General features: G+C 46.4%; 1 protein-coding gene across 1 annotated transcript in view; it reads left to right on the top strand.

Moving 5' to 3' along the window:
- CACNG3 (calcium voltage-gated channel auxiliary subunit gamma 3) overlaps positions 1-16,495 on the top strand; it is a 104,200-nt gene extending 87,705 nt beyond the window's left edge. The window contains exons 2-4 of the mRNA XM_003930206.4: positions 9-92; positions 8,922-9,062; positions 15,438-16,495. Of these exons, the coding sequence (XP_003930255.1) occupies positions 9-92; positions 8,922-9,062; positions 15,438-15,949 (737 nt within the window). The 3' untranslated portion in view covers positions 15,950-16,495. The remainder of the gene's footprint in view (positions 1-8; positions 93-8,921; positions 9,063-15,437) is intronic.
- The last annotated feature ends 1,901 nt before the right edge of the window (positions 16,496-18,396 follow it).

Below are 18,396 nucleotides of genomic sequence, written 5' to 3'. Positions count from 1 at the left end.
TTCCACAGGGGCTTTCCGAGGCGTGTGTAAGAAAATTGATCACTTCCCTGAAGATGCTGACTACGAACAGGATACAGCTGAGTATCTCCTGCGTAAGTTCCCCAGCTTGTCGGGTCTCTCTGGAAGGAAGGGATGGGTCCCTGCCATCACCCGGCTGCCTCTCGGTTACAGGTTCCTCAGCATCCTTCCCTAGAAATGGATAAGTGCAAAGGAGCCTCATGTGTCAGTACACAGAGTCATTGAAGTGGTTCTGAGATCCAAGCCCTTTTAGTTTCAATGAATTAGAAATAGAAAGAAGAACCAGGGGTGGGTTGGGGGATAGTTCCTACCTGTAAACCCAGCAGCTTGGGAGGTAGAGGCCAGAAAGGATTGCTTGCGCTTAGGAGTTCCAGATCAGCCTGGGCAATATAGCAAGACCCCATCTCCACAAAAAGTTTAGAAAATTTTCTGTGTTTGGTGGCACACACCTGCAGTCCCAGACACTCAGGAAGCTGAGGTGGGAGGATCACTTGAGCCCAGGAGATTGAGGCTAAAGTGAGCTATGATCATGCCACTACAGTCCAGCCTGGGTGACAGAGTAAGACCCTGTCTCTGAAAAAAAGAGAAAGATAAAGGAAGGAGAAAACAAGAAAGGAAGGAAGGAAGGAAGGGAGCAGGGGAGGGAGGGAGGGATGGAGGGAGGGAGGAAGGAAGGAAGGGAGCAGGGGGGGGAGGGAGGGATGGAGGGAGGGAGGAAGGAAGAAAGAGGGGAGGGATGGAGGGAAAGTAAGTGAGTCAAAACTGAAAGGTTCTTTTTAGTTGGTTTAGGAGAAAAAACTAAGGAGCTTTCTCTAACTTGAATGCAAGTTTTCACCTTCCCGGGAGGGTTGATCGGAGGTGCTAATGGCAGAGTGCTAATGGGTGAGGTGAGGTGCTAATGGGTGAGGTCCCAAGGAGCCAGGCGTGGGAGAAAAAATACAAACCCAAGTTCACCTCTCCTTTGACTTCCCTCCAGTTTCAATCCTACTGAGACAGCGCCAATGTCTCTGTAGGTTTTTCTGAGGTCAGTAACCTGAATATGACATGAACTGTCACAACTACAGTGTGTAGGAGCCAATAGAGTGTGGTGGCTTTGAGCCAAGGCCTCTGGAACCTGGGCTTTGACCCTCGTTTGACTACTAGATGGGCAAGTGGCTTTATCTCTCTAGTTCCTTTCTTCACTTTTTTCTGAAATACAGATTATATCATCCAACTGACAGGGTCATGAAAATTAAGTAAACTAAATCATATTACTCTTAGTCTGGGGCCCATCACATAGTCAGGAGGCAGTACTATGCATTATTAGCTCCTGTTTCTTGCATGGGATCAGCAATAGCAAAATTCACTGCAGAGATGAGCTTTCCGTTGTCCCAGGAGGCACAGAGAGAACTTGATTTTGGATTTCAATGTAATTTCCTCAGCAAGAATGTGTGTTGAGTTCACTCAAAATGATAACGAGGCCAAGTGCAATGGCTCACACCTGTAATCCCAGCACTTTAGGTGGCCAAGGTGGGAGGATCACTTAAGCCAGGAGTTCAAGACCAGTCTGGGCAATATAGCAAGTCACCAACTCTACAGAAAAAAAAATTTTTTTTTAATTATCCAGGCATGGTTGTGCACACCTTTAGTCCCAGCTACTTGGGAGGCTAAGGTGGGCAGATTGCTTAAGCCCAGGAAGCTGAGGCTGCAGTGAGCCATGATTGTGCCATTGCACTACTTCGTGGGCAACAGAGCAAGACCCTGTCTTAGTAAAAGACAAATAAATAAAATATAGACATATCATTTATCCTTTTTCAGTCCTAATCCATCCAGTAGAATTTATTCAACCCCCTGCCAACCTAAAAGGGAGAAGCTAAGGCAGAATTAATAAAAGTAGAGAATTTATTTGGGCCAAGAATGAGGGTTGCAACCTAGGAGCATAGATCCAAGTTGCCCCGAATGTAAACTCCAATTAGCAGCAGTGACAGGTGGATTTTGAAAGGTGAAGAAAAGGGGACAGGGAGTAGTCTGATACAAATTGTTTCTCAAGAATTTTCCTTGGAGTGGGGCGCAGTGGCTTATGCCTGTAATCCCAGCACTTTGGGATGTTAAGGTGGGTGGATCACCTGAAGTTAGGAGTTCGAGACCAGCCTGACCAACACGGTGAAACCCCATCTCTACTAAAAACACAAAAAATTAGCCAGGTATGGTGGTGTACACCTGTAATCTCGGCTACTTGGGAGGTTGAGGCATGAGAATCACTTGAACCTGAGAGGCGGAGATTGCAGTGAGCCAAGATCACACCACTGCACTCCAGCCTGGATGACAGAGTAAGACTTTATCTCAAAAAAAAAAAAAGAATTTTCCTTGATTTACAGAAATAATATTGATTAGTGATTGGTTATAGGGTGTGGAGGATAGTGTCAGATGCAACATTGTTAGGTTATTTTACGATACTTGTGTCACAAGCAAGCAATTTCAAGAGATGAGTACACAGCTCAAAGAGGCAAGCAGAACGTGATCACTCTCTCATTTCTCTTTGGGCCTGATAATTAAAAGGGCTTGCATTACTCAGATAAAAGTTGTTTTCTCTTCCCACGTCTCACATCAGCAGTTCAAAAAGATTTGGTGTGAGGAGAAAAATTAGCCACATTTCGAGATGTAGCTTGACCCAAGTCTGGGAGATGACACAGATTACTTGCATGTTCTCAATAGAGAATGGCGTTAGACATCAGTGGGGTTTTACCAGAGTGCTCAAGATTTTCTTCGTTTTTCTTTTTTACATTGATAAAACATTTTTATGTTTGCCCTGTTGGAGACTAAACAGAACTGTGACTTCTACTTCACAACTCTTCAGAGAGGCCCATGGTTTTCTAACAAAGTATTTTTCTCACTTCTGGGAAGACGTCCCTCCCTCTCTCCTCACCCACTAGCCCACAGTCCATCGAAGCTTCACCTATAGCAGCAGAATCCGGCTAAGGTTAAGGAGAGGCCTTAATGAGCACACAGATTTCCTGCTGGGAATTTTAGAATTCCTGATCCAGCCATGTAGGGCCGGAAGCGTGTTCCCGCAGGGTTCTACCTGCCTGACCGGTGTTCACGCCGCTGATCCCTGTCCTGACCCACAATCCTGGAGGGACTGGGATTCTGCATATCAACTTTTCTGCTGTTTCCTCTGTCTCCTATGCTCTTTGGCGTAAGCTGCAGCATAAACCCATAGCAGCGTTACCAGAAAGGGGTCTAGATCCAGACCCCAAGAGAGGGCTCTTGGATCTCACACAAGAAAGATTCAGGGTGAGCAGGGTGCGGTGACTCATGCCTGTAATCCCAGCACTTTGGGAGTCCGAGGCAGACGGATCACCTGAGGTAGGGAGTTCGAGACCAGCCTTGACCAACAGGGAGAAACCCCGTCTCTACTAAAAATAGAAAATCAGCCAGGCGTAGTGGTGCATGCCTGTAATCCCAGCTACTCGGGAGGCTGAGGCCGGAGAATCGCTTGAACCCAGGAGGCAGAAGTTGCAGTGAGCTGAGATCACGCCATTGCACTCCAGCCTGGGCAACAAGAGTGAATCTCTGTCTCAAAAAAAGAAAAGAAAAAAGAAAAAAAATATTCAGGGTGAGTCCACAGAGTATAGTGAAAGCAAGTTTATTAGAAAAGTAAAGAAATAAAAGAATGGCTACTCTATTGACAGAGCAGTGGCATGAACTGCTTGACCTAGTATACTATGGTTATTTCTTGATTTATGGTAAATGAGAGGTGAATTATTCATGAGCTTTCCAGGGAAGGGACAGGTGATTCCCAGAACTGAGGATTCCTCCCCCTTTTTGACAACAAGGTAACTGCTGACATTGCCATGGCATCTATAAAGTGTCATGGTGCTAGTGGGAGTGTCTCTTCACATCCTAATGTATTATAATTCGCATATAATGAGCAGTGAGGATGAGCAGAGGTCACTCTCATCACCATCTTGGTTTTGGCAGGTTTGGGCTGGCTTCTTTATTTTGTCCCGTTTTACAGCAGAGTCTTTGTGACCTGTGTCTTGTATTGACCCCCATATCATCCTGTGCTTGGGAATGCAGCTCAGCAGGTCTCAGCCTCATTTGACCCAGGCCCTATTCAAGAGGGAGTCACTCTGTTTCCAATGCCTCTGTCGGCAGAAGGTTCAAAGCCCATACATTCTGTTGACTAGAAATGCCCGCAACACAGCATTGGACTCAGAAAACCCTTTTCAGACTCTGATGATGAGGCTACACTTGAACAAGCTTATGTCTCCACCCTTAAGACTCTAACTTAGCCGCACACAGTGTGGGGAGGAGAAATGGAAGGAAGACAATAAAAACCTCTTCCATCTGAAGTCACCCTGCGCCCACCGGGCTAGAACAAATGCAAGGTGAACTTCCACTGACTTCGGAGAAAATGACACCAGAAAATGTCCTGTCTGAGGCAGACCCTTACAGTCAGAGTTGATAGAATCTACTTGTATCTCATCTGTGGGGCAAAGAATGGGGTCTCTCCCCCAATGGGTTCCCAAATGATGTTTGCACCACTTGGGAAACAGTCACATTTACATATCTCCCATCCACATGTTTCAAACAAACTTTTTTTTTTCTTTTTTTTTTTTTTTGAGATAAGGTCCTGCTCTGTCATTCAGGCTGGAGTGCAGGGGCATGATCACCATGATGTCTGGCTAATTTCTTTTTATATTTTTTTGTAGAGATGGGATTCCCTCTATGTTGCCCAGGCTGGTCTCAAACTCCTGTCGTCAAACGATCCACCTGCCTTGGCCCTCCCAGAGTGCTGAGATTACAGGCATGAACCACTAGGCCAGGCCCAAATATCCCATTTTGTAACCAACACAGTTTAATAGCTTCAAGCATTCAGATCATTTCCTTAGGGCACACATCAAAAGTTAATCATCCTTTGATTTTTTTTTTTAAAGTGTTCACTTTTTATTAATTACACTCACTACATTGAATATTCACGCAATTCCTGGATTCAGATACAATGCAAGTGATCCCTTTAAGATTAGTCCACAAGTCCCAAACAGGTGTTTGAAACCACTGGAGGAGACTCTCCCCCCAACAGTATTTACAGGGGCCCAAGGCAAGAATCCAGTTGGAAACCCATAGGTCCTATGTGTACATTTTTACAAATTATGAATAAGTTGTGCCCACAACTGGGCCCATTAAAAATAAGCTATACTCACATACGGAACCCCAGAACTCTGGGATGGCCCCCTAGACCTGGGAGCTAAAAATATCAGGAGCCAGCTCTGCCTCCTGCAAGCCTGAACAGTGGCAGAGAACTGCAGGACTTTGCAGCAGGCCAGAACTCAGCAAGGACACTAATCATGCTCCCAGAGGGTCAGTGCAGTCAGGTTCTCCTCCCCAACACCTGGCTTCTCCCAGCAGGATTTCCAGGCAGTTTGAAATTTCTCCCAGAATTTTACCATTGCAGCAGAGGAGTGGTAGGGATGCAGTTTTATCTGCAACTCTGACTGCCCAGCTCCCATGTCTGGTGATTCGGGACAGCCACCTTGAAACTGTTAGCAAATGCCAGGAGTTCAGTCTAGGTCCCATTGCTCACCCATAGGAAACCGATCATTGAGATGAGAGTTGCCGAGGAAGAAGGTTTTATTCTGACATCAGTCAGAGGGATGGAAGACAAATCTCAAATCCATTTCCACCCCAACCACTAACTAAAGTAAGGGTTGGTATAACTGGGAAGAAACACAGGAGGGGCAAGGAAGAGGATTTAGCCAGCAGGCAGCAGGTGCACTTTGTTTCATTGAAACTTACACATGTAAGTTTCTCAAGCTTCAGTTCATGGGCATCCAGGCTGTTAGAAGAGTGGACCAGCTTCAGCCAGGCATGGTGGCTCACATCTGTAACCCCAGCACTTCGGGAGGCAAGGCAGGTGGATCATCTGAGGTCAGGCGTTCAAGACCAGCCTGACCAATATGGTGAAACCCCATCTCTATTAAAAATACAAAAATTAGAGAGGGGTGGTGGCATGCACCTGTAGTCCCAGCTACTTAGGAGGTTGAGACAGGAGAATCGTTCGAACCTGGGTGGTGGCAGTTGCAGTGAGCTGAGGCTGCACCATTGCACTCCAACCTGGGTGACGGAGCAAGACTAATTCTCAAAAAAAAAAAAAAAGAAAAAAAGAAAAAAAGAAAAGAAAAAAGAAAATTGGCAGTTTCAAAACCAAAGAAAAATCCCTTCTGTCTTTTCTTAAGAGAACCTCACCCCTATGTGCCCTCAGCCCCCCACTTCAGGTCTCCCCCTTCATCCCTCTAGGGCCCACAGGTTAAATAAGTTACCAGACTTTCAGAAAACTGAAAACACAAACAAGCAAACAAATGAAAGCGCAGTAGCAAATGAAAACGGCTGGGGCTAAATAGGCAGAAAACACATAGTGAATGTGAAAGTTAAAAGCTTGAACACTGAGTAATGTCAACTAAGCTTTGAATGCCTGAGTCAAAATAAACTCATGTCCTCCCTGGCCCCCCACTCCCTTGCATGTGTCCTTGGTCAGGAGAGGATTCTCCATTCACTCAGCACCTAAGATGAAACACAACTTGCAGCCCATGGCCAGTCAGCTAATTCCTTTGGCTTTACTTTCAAAATATAAAGTACACCCTGAACCTGACCACGCCTTACCACCTCAGGTGTCACCCAGTCCATGAAGGGCTCTTGCCTGGGTTCTGGGTTTGTGTTTTTGTTTTGGTTTTGGGTTTTTTTTTTTTTTTTTTTTTTTGGTTTTCGGTTTTTGAGACGAGGTCTTATTCTATTGCCCAGGCTGGAGTACAGTGGTATCATATCAGCTCACTGCAGCCTCGGCCTCCCCAGCTCAAGTGATCCTCCTACCTCAGCCTCCTAGCCTCCCAAATATCTGGGAACACAGGCACATGCCACCATGCCTAGCTAATTTTTAATTTTTTTAGTAGAGATGGGGTTTTGCCATGTTTCCCAGGCAGATCTCAAACTCCTGACCTCAGGTGATCCTCCCCCTCCCAAAGTGCAACAGGGCTCTGCCCCCAGAAGGACCCCACCCTTGGTCCCATGCTCCGCTGTCACCATCTTGAAATTCTTAACAATTCTGGAACAGGAGACCTCACTGTTTTTTGTTTGTTTGTTTGTCTGTCTGGAGATGGAGTCTCAAACTGTTGCACAGGCTTGAGTGTAACGGCGCAATCTCGGCTCACTGCAACCTCTACTTCCTGGGTCCAAGTGATTCTCCTGCCTCAGCCTCCCGAGTAGCTAAGATTACACCTAGTGATTTTTATATTTTTATATTTTATATTTTTAGTGGAGATGGGATTTCACCATGCTGGCTTGAACTCCTGATCTCAGGTGATCCACCTACCTCTGCCTCCCAAAGTGTTGGGATTACAGGTGTGAGCCACAGTGCCCAGCTAGGGCCTCACATTTTTTTCTGTTGCACTAGGCCCTAGAAATTATGTAGCTGATCTTGCCTGTCATTGCTACTAGAGCATAAGGCCCATGAGGACAGGACCCCTGGCTTCTTGGTACACCAGTGAGCACGGAATTTATTCAGCTGATGTATTCTGGAACGGACCCACCAGGAAATACTCTTATACTGGTTGGGTAAATACTGGTACCCCCACCACAGGGGACCCCTCTCCCAGGACCTTAAGGATCCAGGACTCTGCTCTGACCCCTCAGCCGGTATCTCTTTTGAAGGGTAGTGCCTGTGCCCTTGCTGTGGTTAAACATTTCAGCTATGACTGCAGCACCTGCCACAGCACCTGGCATCTAGTAGGTGCTCAAGAAATATCTGTCGAATGAATAAGCAAATTCATTTGTTCATTCGTGACTAAATGAGTATTCAATGGGTGTTGTCATTCTCCCTACTATGCCAATGTAGATGCCTACAGGGAAAGATTCTGCATTTTAATGAGCAGTATGTGGTCTGATGGAAGTCCCTGTACACAGGGCTGGCTGCGTCATTTGCAGGGACCAGTGTGAAATGAAAATCCTGGGCTCTTAGGCCAGGCGTAGTGGCTCATGCCTGTAATCCCAGCACTTTGGGAGGTTGAGGCAGGAAGATTGCTTGAGGCCAGGAGTTCTAGACCAGCCTGGGTAACTTGGCAAGACCCCATCTCTACAAAAAATACAGAAATCAGCCAGACATGATGGCACCTGCCTGTAGTTCCAGCTACTTGAGCGGCTGAGCAGGAGGATCGTCTGAGCCTGGAAGGCTGAGGCTGCAGTGAGCCGTGATTGCACCAGTGCACTCCAGCCAGAGTGACAGAATAAGCACCATCTCAAAAAACCTGAGACCAAAACCAAAACCAAACAAAAATCTCCTTTTTTGTGATCACTCTTGATCTATCATGGTGTTTTCTATTTGCCATTTAATATCACCCTCCTGGGGTGCAGGGACATTCTCCTGGTGAGTGCAAACCCTCCCAGGGTCCTGGGGCTTGCACCCAACTCTGACTCTCCCTGTGTCCTTGCCTGGGCTCCCACCAAGGGTAAAGAGGGGCCCTTGTGTAGTCGTTGGGCTGAAGAGGGAGAATGGGCATTTGAGAGCCTTTTCCAGGGAGGCAGGAAGGTGGGAAGGTGTTGGTGATAGGAGGGGAGGTAGGGAGTGGGATGCCACATAAGTCAAAGCCCCAAGCCCCAAAGCACATGCCATTGTCCCATCAGATTTCACTTACAAAACACACATTTGATTATAAAATTGTTAAGGCTCTCAGGATGGTGACTGCAGAACATCAATCCCAAGTGCCAAGACTCCAAGCACAGGCTCTGAGCACCTGGTCTCGGGCCCACGTCAAACATGGGCTCTGCTCTCCTCCCGTGCGGCCTTCCTATCAGGCACCGCTACGCTTGCAGTGGGAGGACCCCAGGGGCTGGCTGGGCGCAGGCAGAAGCCTCTCTCTTTCTCTCCGCAGGAGCCGTGAGGGCCTCCAGTGTCTTCCCCATCCTCAGTGTCACGCTGCTGTTTTTCGGCGGGCTCTGTGTGGCAGCCAGCGAGTTTCACCGCAGCAGACATAATGTCATTCTCAGCGCAGGCATCTTTTTTGTCTCTGCAGGTGAGTGTCTGGCCCTAGCCCTGAGATCTTCACAGACACCAAACCAAAGCCAGGGCCACATGGAAAAAGCAATGTTATTCAGAGCTCCCTTCCAGGGACGGAGCAAGAAAATGTTCCAGTTGTTGTGCTAAGGATGAGAACTCAAAGAATTTCATTAGAATCAAAGGTGTCAAAACTCTAACTAAAGCCAGCATGAGGGAAAGACAGGGAGGAAACCGGATGGCAGGATCAGCTGAGACTGAAACAGAGAGAGGGTGAAGGAGAAAGGGACAGGAAAGGGAAAAGAGAGAAGGAGAGAGAGATTAACAGGAGTGTACATACATGCTTGCTGCTTGCATATATGATTGGTGTGAACTGATCGTGTGTTTTAAAGTGTTCCACTTTGACTGGGGAAGCTGAAGCAGGAGGATCGTTTGAGCCCAGGAGTTCAAGACCAGCCAGGGCAGCATAGTGAGACTGATAACTAAAAAAAAAAAAAAAAAAAAAAAAAAAAAAAAAAAAATTTTAATTAAAAAATTAGCTGTGACCACAGGTGCACACCTGTGGTCTCAGCTACTCAGGAAGCTAAGGTGGGAGGATCACTTGAACCCAGGAGGTCAAGGCTGCAGTGAGCCAAGATCATGCCACTGCACTCCAGCCTGAGTGACAAAGTGAGGTCCTATCGCTAAATACGTAAATGTGAAAATATAGAGGTGCATTTTAGTGTTCACTTGGGCATGTTCATGTACAGTCTCTGGCCCTTCGAGATATGTGTTTGCCAGCTAGCTATTATTCAAGCCTCTCTTACTCACCATTGTATAATCTCCTCCACTGTTCCCAGGCCAATCAGTACTCTGCCATCACCCTGCAAAGTTTGAAAGTCATCACCAAAGTCCAGCCCCATCCAGTGTTTGAAGTGCTCAAATTCTCATATCATTCCAAGCATCTCTGGGAACAAGGTAAAACCAGCAGCCCAAGATGCTCTGCAGGAAGACCTTACAGTCCTTAGCAGCCCTGACCAGAAGAAAGCACAGGGTGGCAAGGGCGCTGAGGGGCACCCTTCACAAAAGGGGCCTGTTCTCTGCCTTCTCTCGCCCCGCTCCGCCTCCGTCCCTTCGCTGGTGGCCTGTCTTCCTGGATTCCCTCTGAGTTTTCATCCTTCATCCTTGCTTTCATCCCCCATCTCTTCCTACCCCACTCCTTTTGGAGTGGATCAGTGCCATCTGGATGAAATGCTTTAGAGAAGCAAAGCATAGGTCAGGGACGGAGGAAGATGGTGCTGGACTCCGGTGATGACTTTCAGACTTTGCAAGATGATAGCGGAGTATGGATTGGCATGGGGACAGTGTCGGAGAGTATAAAATGGTGAGAAAGAGTGGCTTGCAGCCCCCCTGGATTTCAATCCTGGATCCACCAATCAGGCCGTGGGAAATGTGATCAACTCTCTGTGATTTGTTTTCCTTGACTATAACGTGGCAAATAATAATAGTACCAACTGCAGCTGGGCTTGGTGGCTCACGCCTGTAATCCCAGCACTTTGGAAGGCCGAGGCAGAAGAATCACTTGAGCACAGGCCTTCAAGACTACCATGGGCAACATTGTGAGACCCAATCTACACAAAAGTTTAAAAATTAGCTAGGTATGTTGGTGGCTGCCTATAGTTCCAGTGACTCAGGAGGCTGAGGTGGGAGGACAGCTAGAGTCTGGGAGGTCAAGGCTGCAGTGAGCCATGATCATGCCACTGCACTCCAGCCTGGGTGACAGAGCAAGGTCTTGTCTCAAAATCATAATCGTAATCATAATAGTACCAGCTGCATGGGGTTTACTGGAAGGAGACTGTATTAGTTTGTTCTCACACTGCTGATAAAAACATACCCATGACTGGGTAATTTATAAAAGAAAGAGGTTTAATTGTCTCACTGTTCTATATGGCTGGGAATGTCTCACCATCGTGGTAGAAGGCAAAGGAGGAACAAAGTCACATCTTACATGGCAGCAGTCAAGAGAGCTTGTGCAGGAGAACTCCCTTTTACAAAACCGTCAGATCACACCTGTAATCCCTGCACTTTGGGATGCCAAGGTGGGAGGATCACAAGGGTCAGGAGATAGAAACCATCCTGGCCAACCCTCGTGAAACCCCATCCTACTAAAAATACAAAAATCTGGTGGGTGTGGTGGCGCATGCTTGTAATCCCAGCTACTTGGAAGGCTGAGGCAGGAGAATCTCTTGAACCCAGGAGGCAGAGGTTCCAGTGAGCTGAGATGGCGCCACTGCATGCCAGCCTGGCAACAGAGTGAGACTCTATCTCAAAAAAAAAAAAAAAAAAAGAAACCATCAGATCTCATGAGACCTATTCACTACCACAGGAACAATATGGGGGAAACTCCCCCCGTGATTTAATTATCTCCACCTGGCCTCACCCTTGACACCTGGGAATTATTACAATTCAAGGTGAGATTTGGGTGGGGACACAGACTGAACAGAGAAAGCACAATACCATTTTCTACTATTAGAAAAGCAGCAAGAATACAGTTCCAAAATCTGGAGTCCCACAAGAACTTGCTCAAATTCCTTCCCCACTCCTTCCCTTTCTGTGAGATAAGAAAGTGAGGCTGTTTAAAGCTGAGTCGCTGGGAACTGACTCCAGCAACAGACCAGAAAGAAAACTGCCATCTTGCCCCAGGGGGATGAGATCAGCCCACAGGTGGCAGTGGCCTCTACCTTGCTCTGTGTGGACAGATGTTAGCATCTACAACCCCAGGGACTTGTTTTATCTTGAGGCACAGTTCCTGTCACAACACCCAGGTGGCTGTGTCTCCGGGTGCTGCCGGATCCAGAGGATCAGTATCAGTGTTATGCTGATGTGAGAGTTTTCTAAGAACAAGAGAAGATCATTATTTTGTCCCCCAAGGGGATTGTTAGGGAAGAGTGTCACCAGCAACTTTCTTCTCACAAAAGGCATTGTGAGAGGTGGCAGGTGGAGTAGACACATAGGAACTAGAAAGCGTGTGAGTCCGTGGAGGAAGCCCTGACAGGAAGGCAGAGGCTTGGGGTCTAATCCTAGATCCTTCCACTGATCTCCCCAAAGAACCCTAAGATCCTGTTTTTCCACCTCTAAAATGAAAGGAGTAGATGATTTACTACTCTCTAAGGCTCTTTTTTGCTCATCTTACTCTAAGGTTGATCATTTGAGCCAAGCAATTAACAACACTTTAAATCAGTAAATAAGAGTGCTGGGGGAAAAAAAAGACAGAGAAAACAATTCTTTATTGAGCACCTACTATGTATCAGATATTATGCAGAATGCTCAAGAGCATGAGCTCTGAAGTCAGGCTGCCTAGTGCAAATCTAGCTCTCCTACTTTCCGTCTGTGTGACCTTGGGCAAGTCACTTAACCTTTCTGTGCTTCATTTATTTCCCCATCTGAAAAAAGAGAATCATAATGGTCCCACCTCTTGAAGCTGTTAACAGAATTAAATGAGTTGGTAGAGATAAAGTGCCCAGAGTGGTGCCTATCATCCAATATGTGCTCCACACATAGTAGCTGTTATCGTATGCCATTTAATTCTCATACCAACTCCACTCATTCACTCATTCAACAAATATGGACTGCCCTCTTGCTATGAATCAGGCTCTGGGCTGGGAGATATGGCCATAGCAATGAATGAGATAAGCACGGTCCCTGCCCTCAGGGAGCTTACAGTCTGAAAGTAGGACAAAGCAATTGTCTACTCATATCTTGTTTTCCCTAAGCCTTGTTACTGAAATCTAAATCCACCATGGCTAAGAGTTCTGGATTCAAATCCCACTTCAACTATTTTCTATAGGTCGGTGCAAAAGTAATTGTGATTTTTGCAATTACTTTTAATTTAATGGCTGTGCTCGACATGGGAAGTTACTTATCTTCTCCGTGTCTGTTTTCCCACCTGTAAAAGGGGAATCATTTTTTAAGCGAGACTGTTGTGATGATTAATAGTTAGGATGCATATAAAGATTTTGCACAGTGCCTGGCACATGGTAAGTGCCTTATAGATAACTGGCAATTTGCTTGGCTTCCTATCAGCCTCGTCTGACATCTGAGCCTCTCTTTGAACTTCTTTCTTTCTTTCCCCACCCTGCCCCACTCCCTGCTGTCCCAGAAAGACTTCCTTTGGGGAGTTTCCAAACTTTACCATCAAAATATTCCTGCTGGCAGAGGATAGAGAAAATATGGCCTGGGGGAGTCAGGGGGCATCAGTAGAAGCCACCTTCATTGAGCCGAGACGTCTTTGAAGTCTGCCTCCCATTTAACTTAAAAATTCATGTGAATTCTGCCTTCTCCTCCTTATTATATCCTTGTTCATTTTAATATAAAAGAATATGTCTTCCCTACTCATCTTCAAGCCAAATTGACACTCCAGGAAGAGGAGCCGTTTGTCACCCTGTGGTTTCTTGCAGCCTGACACAGAGCTGGATGTGTCAACCCCCATAATAAGAAATAGCTCAGTGATGAGAACTTGCTGCCTACCTGCTGAATGTCTGTGCTGGGTAGAGCCAAAAGGAGGCAGGAGAGAAGCAGATTTTGTCTCTGCACTCTGGAGACAAGTTTTAGGTGAAGTCTAATCAGAAGTCCTATTCAAAATATTGAGTCTGGGCATGGTGGCTCATGTCTGTAATCCCGATGTTTTGAGAGACCAAGGTGTGAGCATCACTTGAGGCCAGGAGTTCAAAACCAGACTGGGCAACATAGCAAGTCCCCATCTCTACCAAAAAAAAAATTTTTTTTTAATTAGCTGCGCTTAGTGGCACCTACCTATAGTCCCAGCTATTCAGGAGGCTGAGGAGGGAGGATGCCTTGAGCCCAGGAGGTTGAGGCTACAGTGAGCTATAATTGTTCCACTGCACTCCAGCCTGGGAAACAGAGCAAGACCCCATCTCTTAAAAAACAAAACAACAAAACTAATAACCCTAATGCATGTGCACCAGCTAATCGGAATGGTGGCACTGGAGCACAGGCCTATGTCTGCTGCCCTATCAAGCTCTAACCCTTTGGTTGCTGGACTGTAGGGAGATCTTGGGGATGCCCAAGTTCAAAGAGTATAGAACATTCAAGGAATGGTGTGAGAATTCAAGAGGCTCCTGGAAATGGTTACTCACCAACTGTTGTCGGAAACTGTAATGAGGGACAACCTCCATTTAGCACCACCCTACAGGTAGCCTAAATTTGGAGGCAAAGAGATGCCAGCTGGTGTACCAACAACCTCCATGAGTCATTGTTGGCACCAAGCCCTGGATGAGGCCCTTGAAACAAAGAAACAAAAAGAGACATATCCCCTTCAGAGCAAGAACATGAGAAAGGTAGGCAGAGATGTGCACAGCCCTCCAAACCTCCTGCTCCTACTGACCGCCACCTGGAGAATTGATTCTTCTCTAGTGGGCTAAGCAGCTGTTTCCAGCAATATTGGCACTTGGGGAAGCTATGTCTGCAAGGCTTGCCTGTCGGAGGTAACAGCTTCCTGTTCCCCGAGTCCTGGTGCCTGGTGCTCAAACAACAGCTGATCTGAAGCATTATCATATCCTGTGCAGATAAAAAGACTTGGTAAGCTCCCACCTCTTCCCCATGGGTTTATTTATTGTCCCAAATTGCAGCTCCAGACCCATACATTTCCACTGGGCAGCTTCATTTGGAGTTTCCATAAGCACTTCCAACTTAATGTGTTCAAACCTCCTCTTCTATCTAAACCTGGATTCTCTGCTGCCTCTTATTTGAGCTCAAAATGCCACCAGCCTCCCAAGCATCCAAGTTAGAACCCTAGTAACTCATTCGCAATTCCTTCTCTCACATGCCATAGTCAACCGTCTTTCATCTCCTGGCTCACCCCTATTTAATTTCCAGGATCTGGTTCAAATGTCACCTCATCTTCAGCGCCAGGTACTGTCTTTCTCTCTCCATTTGCTCCTGAACCATTTTTATGTGGCTCTGATAAAACCCTTACTGTATTTTCCTGTGATTGCATTTACATGTCAGTCTTTGCTACTAATGATAAAGAATTAAAGGGCAGGGACATGGATCTTGTTCATTTCACAGTCTTCATGGTTTAGTGCCAAAGATTAAGTGTTGACGAGATGAATTGCTTCTAAGGGAAAAATAAGGGCATTCTGAGTTCTACTGTACTTGCTGTAGGAGTAGGGTGTACTCTTGAGCTGAATACACATTGCCTGGAACTGAGCAGCAGAATTCTTCATTTCCCAAGTGACAGACCATGCAAAAGAGCTCTGTGGTTGGATTTCCCAGCTATAATCCATTCTCCTCTCTCCCCGTTACCTCCACATTTTCTATAAATATTTTAAGACGGAATGTGACAGTTCTCTCTGAGTTTTATAAAAGACGTGTTTTTCTTTTCCCCTTCTCTTAGGGTTAAGCAACATCATCGGCATCATAGTTTATATATCAGCCAATGCCGGAGACCCTGGGCAACGTGACTCCAAAAAAAGTTACTCCTATGGTTGGTCCTTTTATTTCGGAGCCTTCTCTTTCATCATCGCAGAAATTGTAGGAGTGGTTGCCGTGCACATCTATATTGAAAAACATCAGCAGTTACGAGCCAAATCCCACTCGGAGTTCCTGAAGAAATCTACTTTTGCCCGCCTCCCACCCTACAGGTATCGATTCCGGAGGCGGTCAAGTTCTCGCTCCACCGAGCCCAGATCCCGAGACCTGTCCCCCATCAGCAAAGGCTTCCACACCATCCCTTCCACTGACATCTCGATGTTCACTCTCTCCCGGGACCCCTCAAAGATCACCATGGGGACCCTCCTCAACTCTGACCGGGACCACGCTTTTCTACAGTTCCACAATTCCACGCCCAAAGAGTTCAAAGAGTCACTGCATAATAATCCGGCCAACAGGCGCACCACGCCCGTCTGAACTGACCTCTGACCTCTGCCCCACGCCCAGCACAGCCTTGGGGGAAGTGTACAGAGATGTCTCTGAGGTTGCATGGCATGGTCCTCGTGATGGTATTACTTTTTACAAAGAATGAAACCAAATGGACTCAGCCCTCTCCCACATTTGCCCCTCACCCTCCAAGTCCTAACCCCTCCATCCCTCCCTAAGTTTTCAAGCCAATCCCTTAATGTCATTCCTCTCTCTGTGTATCTGTGCCAGATGTTTTCCTTTCTTCCTTCTTTACTGGAAGGACCTCCACATTCTTCCCTCCTTGGAAGAGGACTTTACTAAAAGTCATGGGTGGTGGCCAGGGGGGATTTCTGAATCCCCATCAGGCGCGTTCATAGTTGTCCCCGTCGTCCACTCACACAAATCCTCAGGAAACCAACCACCGCCCAGGTGGCCCTGAGGGAGGCATTCACCTTTACATGTTAGAAAAACATGACCAGAAATCAAAGATGTCAGAGCCCCGAAGCAGCTAATGTAATAAGCACTCATGTTATTAAAGGTTTTGCCTTGTCGTAACCCACTGAGCCAGGGGTGTTTTGTTTCTTTTGGTGTTTCCTACACAAACTCACTCCCCGGCCTCCAAACTGGCTCATGTCCATCTTACACTCTCAACTTAGCTCATCCATACTTGAGCCACTAGGGAGGATCTCCCTGCACCTTTGGAAGCTAGCATGGTGTTCTGTTCCCACAAATGTCCAGATCAGTGTGTTCCCTCCACTTGAATTCCTGGAGGCTACCTGTAGGTGGGTGAGTGAACGCTGATTTTCAAGACCTAACTCTGGCACACAACAACTCTAGAACCTTGGGCAAGTCCCCTAAGCCTCAAGCCTCAGTCTCCTCATCTGTAAAATGGAACATGATCATAGCACTCTCCTCCACAGAGTTGTGAGGCTTAAATAAAACATTGCGTGTAAAATGATTAGCACATTACAAACAATCGATATATATTTTTCAGTGTTTCGGGTGGATTTTAGGCAGAGCAAGCATCATGTTGATCTGCTTGTGCTGTGATAACAAAATATCAAAATGGGCCAGGAGAGGCAGCATGAGATTGTAGTCCCACCTCATGAGACTACAGCCTTGAAGGCTGAAGCAGAAGGATCACTGGAGCCCAGGAGTTCAAGAGTACAAGTCTAGCTGAGACCCTAGCTCTAAAAAAAAAAAAAAAAAAAAAAAATCAAAGACTGATGGCTTAAACAACAGACATTTATTTCTCACAGCTCTGGAGGCTAAGGAGTCCAAGATTAAAATGTCAGTAAATTCAGTTTCTGCTCAGGACTACTCTTCCTGACTTGTAGATAGCAGCCCTCTTGCTATATCCTCACATGATAGAAAGAAAGTAATCTCTCCCTCTTGCTGTATCCTCACGATAGAAAGAAAGTAATCTCTCTCTCTCTCTCTCTCTCTCTCTCTCTCTCTCTCCTTCCCTCCCTCCCTCAGTTTCTCTTTCCATAAAGCCACAGATCCCATAGTGAGGGTCCTATGTGTCCCACACCAATGATCTCATCTAACCCTAATTATCTCCCAAAAATCTCATCTCCAAATAGCATCACACTGGGGGTTAGGGATTCAACATATGCATTTTGGGGGAAATGGGAAGGTAGATGGGGACACAGTTCAGTCCACAAAAAGTGTTACTGTAGCAAGATAAAAGCCAAAAGCCAAATGGAAGTTACTTTATATAAGGGAGAGAAAGAGAGAGAATATACTTTGCACAGGCTCTGAGGGCTCTGGAAGAGAGAATGGAAGGATTTAGATATTTTAAATGTTTGATGTTAGAAAGTATGAGAAATACATTGGCCGGCCATGGTGGCTCACTTCTGTAATCTCAGTGCTTTGGGAGGTCAACATGGGCAGAATTACTTGGCCAAGTCCAGGAGTTCAAGACCAGCCTGGGCAAGGCAAAGAAACCCTGTCTCTACAAAAAAAAAAAAAAAAAAAAAAAATTGGCCTGGCATGGTGGCACATGCCTGTAGTCCCAGCTACTTGAGAGGCTGAGATGGGAGGATCACCTGAACTCAGGGAGGTGGAGGCTGCCATGAGCCATGATCATCCCACTGCACTCCAGCCTGGGTGACAGAGTGAGACCCTATCTGAAAAAAGAAAAGAAAATATGAGAAGTATGTCACCTATGCCCACAGTGACTTCCTTGAACATTTTTGGCACATACCCAGGTCTTAATACTTCTGAGGAGCCTTCTCACTTAGGGCTCCAGCACACTAGGAGGAAGGGTTGCCACCCTGAGAGCTTACACTTGCGGGTGCCAGGCTGTGTTCTGCTGCCATACACACACAGAATCATTTCATCCTCCCAGTAACCCCATGAAGAAAACACCTGCTAAGATCTCCATTTTACCAGTGAGGAAACTGAGGAAAGAGAAGTGCTGTGACTTGCCCAAATTTTATTCCCACTATGGA

This window comes from Saimiri boliviensis, chromosome 12 (genome assembly GCF_048565385.1).
Source record: "Saimiri boliviensis isolate mSaiBol1 chromosome 12, mSaiBol1.pri, whole genome shotgun sequence".
Taxonomy (NCBI): domain Eukaryota; kingdom Metazoa; phylum Chordata; class Mammalia; order Primates; family Cebidae; genus Saimiri; species Saimiri boliviensis.
The sequence above is the reverse complement of the archived record's forward strand: the minus strand, read 5'-3'. Positions and strand labels throughout refer to the sequence as shown.